At 47.4% G+C, this 5,047-nt stretch overlaps 1 protein-coding gene across 2 annotated transcripts; it reads right to left on the reverse strand.

Annotated features, from left to right (window-relative positions):
- Positions 1–284: 284 nt before the first annotated feature.
- LOC147894854 (uncharacterized) lies at positions 285–3,950 on the reverse strand. Of its 2 annotated transcripts, XM_087384850.1 has the most exons (4): positions 3,651–3,950; positions 1,210–3,533; positions 869–1,065; positions 285–725 (listed from the first exon to the last, which is right to left on the reverse strand). In XM_087384850.1, the coding sequence occupies exons 1-3, from the start codon at positions 3,850–3,852 to the stop codon at positions 1,009–1,011; spliced, it is 2,583 nt and encodes an 860-aa protein (XP_087240976.1). In that variant the 5' UTR covers positions 3,853–3,950; the 3' UTR covers positions 285–725; positions 869–1,008. The 2 variants fall into 2 exon arrangements, with proteins under 2 accessions (XP_087240976.1, XP_087240975.1); XM_087384849.1 differs by having other exon boundaries at positions 1,210–3,950.
- Positions 3,951–5,047: the final 1,097 nt, after the last annotated feature.

Consider the following 5,047-nt stretch of genomic DNA (forward strand, 5'->3'; position numbering starts at 1 on the left):
ATGAGATACTATTTTTTAGTGTCCACAAGACGTTCGCTCTCTCTCTCTCTCTCTCTCTCTCTCTCTCTCTCTCTCTCTCTCTCTCCCCATCTCTACTCTCAGTCATGCACTCTTTACACATTTAAAGACGTTCTTAACCAGAACACTTCAATTCTAAGGAAATGCACAACCCTACCTTTTTTGAAACATATATCTTGAGTATTACTGAAAAGCTTATTCATGTGGCATATTCTATTTTGGGTAACATGCCGTAACAAGCATGCCATCCTCAAAGTCGTCGTCCTCTTAGGTTCAGAAAACTCACTGATGTTTAATTGAAACAAAAGTGCCCCCAGCGCATGCCATTCTCAACTTCGTAACCGTGTAGGTGCTAAAATTTCATTGATCTAATTTCCTTCCAAGCAAAGACGTGCCTTGTGGAGATGTTACAAAGTAGGTCACAAACATCAAACCTGGCTGCCTATGGCAGTCTCTTTTTGATGTTATACAAGCAGTATTTTTCAGTCACAAACATTCATATTATACAAAATCTTTAAATGAATTGTATCACCCTCCACTTCACACCATTTTCAGAAAGAACTTGAAAACAGCTCTGGCCTCGTTCCCCAAATCAAGGTACACTCATGTAGCCAGTTCCTGTAACGTCATAGCGCCCAGTGGAGATATTCAACAAAGCTGACAAACAAATTTCCACGTGCAATCTGTTCCCACTTGATAATTGGTACCTACATTAAAAAACAAAACAACTTAAAATACCAATGTAAGACATACAAACACTAACCATAAATTATGGGTAATACCAATGTAAGACATACAAACACTAACCATGGAATGATGTAAGATGATATGATGTAAGACAAACACCAACCTCAACATGGACAACTTTTTTTCTTCAGCACTGTAGCCACAATGTTCACCCAAGCAATCAAACCCAGCCACGAAACATAGAGGGGCCTTTCCTTCAACTCTTTGTCAGCTGGACAATCCAATGCCTGGGTGTGTCATCAATTAACCATGATTGAACATCTCCAGAAACTCCTCAGGCTCATGCCCCTCAATCACCACCTGCTAACCGCAGCAGGATCAATCCAGCATCGTGAAGACTACACTGATCTCTTTTTCCTGTGCAAGCAAGTGTGTGTGTGTGTGTGTGTGTGTGTGTAAGCAAGTATTCTGGAAGACAATATATAGTTTGAGCTAGGTACTCACCTTGATAGGTATATCATTCCACATTTGCATCCGTTCCAGAAAACTGTGTCCAACTTGCTGCCAGATTACCTCATCATTACCAGTGTTACAGGGCTGTTTATTTATGGCCACCACCTCCCTTCCCACCCAGACATAAACAGCACCCCAATGTGCATCCCCCCCCTGCCGAGGTGCAATTAAGACAAACACAGAACTGGTATCCAAATCATCCAAGTCAAACATGTCTATCGTCTCGAGTCCTGGCCATGCATGTAGAATTGGATACGCCAACGCTGGTGCAGCCTCCCAAGGGGCTCCTGGACCAATGACTTGGGAATCCTTTATGAAAGAGGCACTTTCAATGTGCATGTCGCACTGACCCTGATCGTTTGTCAAACCTGCCTCCTGAACCTGAGAAGAATGAATGGAAGAGCCCCCTGACTCTGGCTGGTTCACAGGTGTGTAGAAATGGAGAGGTTCATAGTCGGTTTGTTCAGATTCTCTGTCCTGCATGCGATCCTGGATCTGAGCACCCCAAACCACATTAAGCCCCTCTAACCTGACACCCTCGTTTCTGCTCTCTTCTGTACCCTTTCCCAATTGAAATTTTTCAATGGTAACTAAGACAGGCAGTCTAGGTCTCCTTGACTTTCCCCTGGGCGCTGGTGGGGGATTGTCTTCCGAACCTGGCAATTGCAGCGAAGGAGAGATTATGTTTCTACGTTGAGCTAGGGAGGTGACTAGGCTGTTGCTTCCAGACCGAGGGACCATGGACTTCCATGTAGATGGAAAGGATGAAGGCTCAACAGAAAGGGAAGAGCGATTAGATGATGATGATGGGGATGAGCATGGCAAGGATGGAGAGTTCGAGAGGGGGCTAGAATGTGATGATGACAATGCTTGTAATGAAGTTGGTGAGTTGGACTGTGGTGTGTTGGGTGAGAGACTGCTCAAGTGCGAGACAGGAGATGCAAAAGGGGAGTCAGAAGTACTAGGGCCAGGAGATGAGGAGGGGATACGTGAGCACGGGGAGAATTGAGGGGAGGAAGGGGCCATGGAGAGTTGGGGTGTCTTTCCACTCATCCCAGGGTCGTGAGGTGGCAGGCTATCGAGTGAGAGAGTGAAGGTGTCTGGCTGCTCTGTCATCGCCGTGTCTGTAGATGGCAATAGCTCTCGTGACAAGAATTTCCTCCGGAGGACACTCCACCCATCTTCCCTTGCAGGAACACGAGTTGGAACGGTGGCCACACCTAAGCCCGTGGATGGCACGGGTGGAACCACTCCTCCCTGCCTCGCTCTGTTATACAGTTCGAAATCTACATCATAAGACGGCACCTTCCTGTTACCCACGCCAAGCTTCCTCACCCTTTCAACCTGGAGTCGGCCATCCCTCGATCTTCGTCTAGAATAGGGCTCCTGGTGGTCTCCATTCATGTCTTCTTCTTCATAAGATTCGGCATTTGTTTCATTGCATTCAACCGAGTACTTGGAGAGGGACTCCCAGAATTCGGGCTCCTCTTCACCTTCCGCAAGAATCCGAACAGGGCATTGCGCTCTCTCGTAGCGAACGACCTGACCTGCTGCCCCCTTCGCAGCTTGGGCCATTCTTGGATCACAGTCCTGCCCTATCCATACGTAAATCGCAAGTGGGACGTGAACGATGAAGGCGCCTCTCGAGTCCAAGGCCGCTGCCCCTGGGTTGCTCACTGTTTTGGGTACGAGGTGCAAGGGATCGTACGGCGAGTGGGGAGCAAGGCGGTACAAGCGCAGCACCGAGTTGGGGCTCAAGGGGGCCGCATGCACTCTCTTCTGGCATTGCAACAGTTGACAAGCGAAGCCCATGTTGGGATTGGTGACCCCTCTAGCTGCCTTGACATCCTGGAAAGCATCTTCAAAGCTGCGCCGTTCCCTCCACATCACATAAGCGATCACGAAAGAAGTAGAGCGCGAGACACCTTGGCAGCAATGGACAAAAACCCGTCCGCCTTGCTCGCCAACCTCCTCAAAGTAATCAAAGACATCGTAGAGCAGACTCGTGATATCCTCACAAGGGCTATCTTGCAGCCACAACGTCTTGTACGTGAGATCTCGTTTGAAATATTCGGGGCACACAAATCCCACACAGTTAAGCACATGGGTAATCCCATTCGCGCGGAGCGTCTCGCGATTTCTGGCAACCGCATCACTCCCCAGATAAATATGGTAGTCGGCAATCCGCGAGCATTCCTTATTGAAGCGGGCAAACTTGTCCCGCTTCAGCTGTATTTCTGTAGGTTCGACGGCGATCCGGTGAACGGAAGCCAAGTCCAGCTTGATCTCCGGCCCCGTCTTCACCCTCCGGCGTCCTGGCGTCGCAGGGACAGTACTCGAATCGGATATGTCATCCAACCCGGCGCTGGGCCACTCTTCCAAGCTCCTCCTCGTGATGGCCAAGGGCTGAAGAGGAGGCAGCGAAGTCCTACCTTTGCTACTTTGCTCGTGTCCGCCGGATCGCGGAGTGAGGGGCACCGCAATATCAATTCTTCCTCCGCCTCCTTTGGGTGGTTGCACCATGGGAATTCTTGGCGTAGAGCGAGCATTCCATGTCGCAGACCGCCAGTATTTCTTCCGAACGGTAGGAAATTGGCACTCAGCCCCGCCGTCTTCCAATTCTCCCGTTACCATTCCCTCGTTAATGTTCCGACGATGTCCTCCTCCGGGCTCGTTTACCCGTGTTGCTGCCGAGATGGTTACTTGGGATGTGGGAGCAAGAGCGGGCTCATCGTCCTCGTTTTTATTTCTGAGAGAGCGAGAACGGAGAGGGAAGGCAAGATATTTGTGAGGCAAAACGAACAACATGCAATCATCGCCGCCAAATGTAGCGGCGCTCAAGTGTCATCGCTTAAATCAGTGGTGACCGGTTCAACGCCAGGAAGCGGTCAAACACGTAACACCTTGCCCGTCAAACCCTCCCCGCTGCAGATTGGCCGGCAGCCCCTAAATTTAGCCGGCCTTCTTGGTGTCTGACTGGGTCAGACGTATGCTCCACTGGCAAATCAAGGTTTATTGAAATTGTAATATACTAATAAGATACTTTGTGAAGTTTGTGTACCGCTCATCTTTTCCTTGACCCAAATGGACAACGATTTTTGCTTCATGATGAAAAATCTTCATGATGTTACATGCTTCATGATGTAGACTATCTTACAGTCCAAATACAACCACACCGCTACCCCAAGGCACCAACACAATGTTGGAGTCTTGAAAGGTGGAAAGTATATCTCTTCCATGACCTACTCACACAAGCCATCCATGGAATTACTAATGCTATCCCTAGTATTTCCATCATGAAACACATAGGACCAAGATGACACCATATCTAAGGTTATTACACAAGCCATCATCTCTCTTCCATGCACACTCTTCCTACTTTCTATGAAAGCTTCCCTTTTCATTGACAAAGATCCAAACCTTCCCTATTTTCCAAATGTGACTTCATAGCTCATTAACATTCCAAGGTTCACAACTTTCATCTAACCACATGTTATCTTGAGATCATCCTCTTCAAATAACAATCCATTCATTTATTAATTTTAAAGGGTAGACCCACAAAGGTGGAAAAACTAACCAAATCAATAAGTTATATCACACAAATGCAATTTGATCCAACATCCATGTCAAGAAAAAAACCACATACTTCCACCTTTTTGTCACATTGCAATCCAATGTAACGCCACAAAGATTGTTTGTTCAAAAATCTCAATTCCCAACTAAATAATGTCTTTAAAAAAGCACTATAAGTAACACTGAGCACTTCTCACTCCATTGTGATATGATTGCATACTCCATTGTGATAGGGAGTAAATATTTTGCTAGCATA

The sequence above is a fragment of the Dipteris shenzhenensis genome, chromosome 14, assembly GCF_047967505.1.
Source record: "Dipteris shenzhenensis isolate YYH24624 ecotype China chromosome 14, Dip_SZ_1.0, whole genome shotgun sequence".
Taxonomy (NCBI): Eukaryota; Viridiplantae; Streptophyta; class Polypodiopsida; order Gleicheniales; family Dipteridaceae; genus Dipteris; species Dipteris shenzhenensis.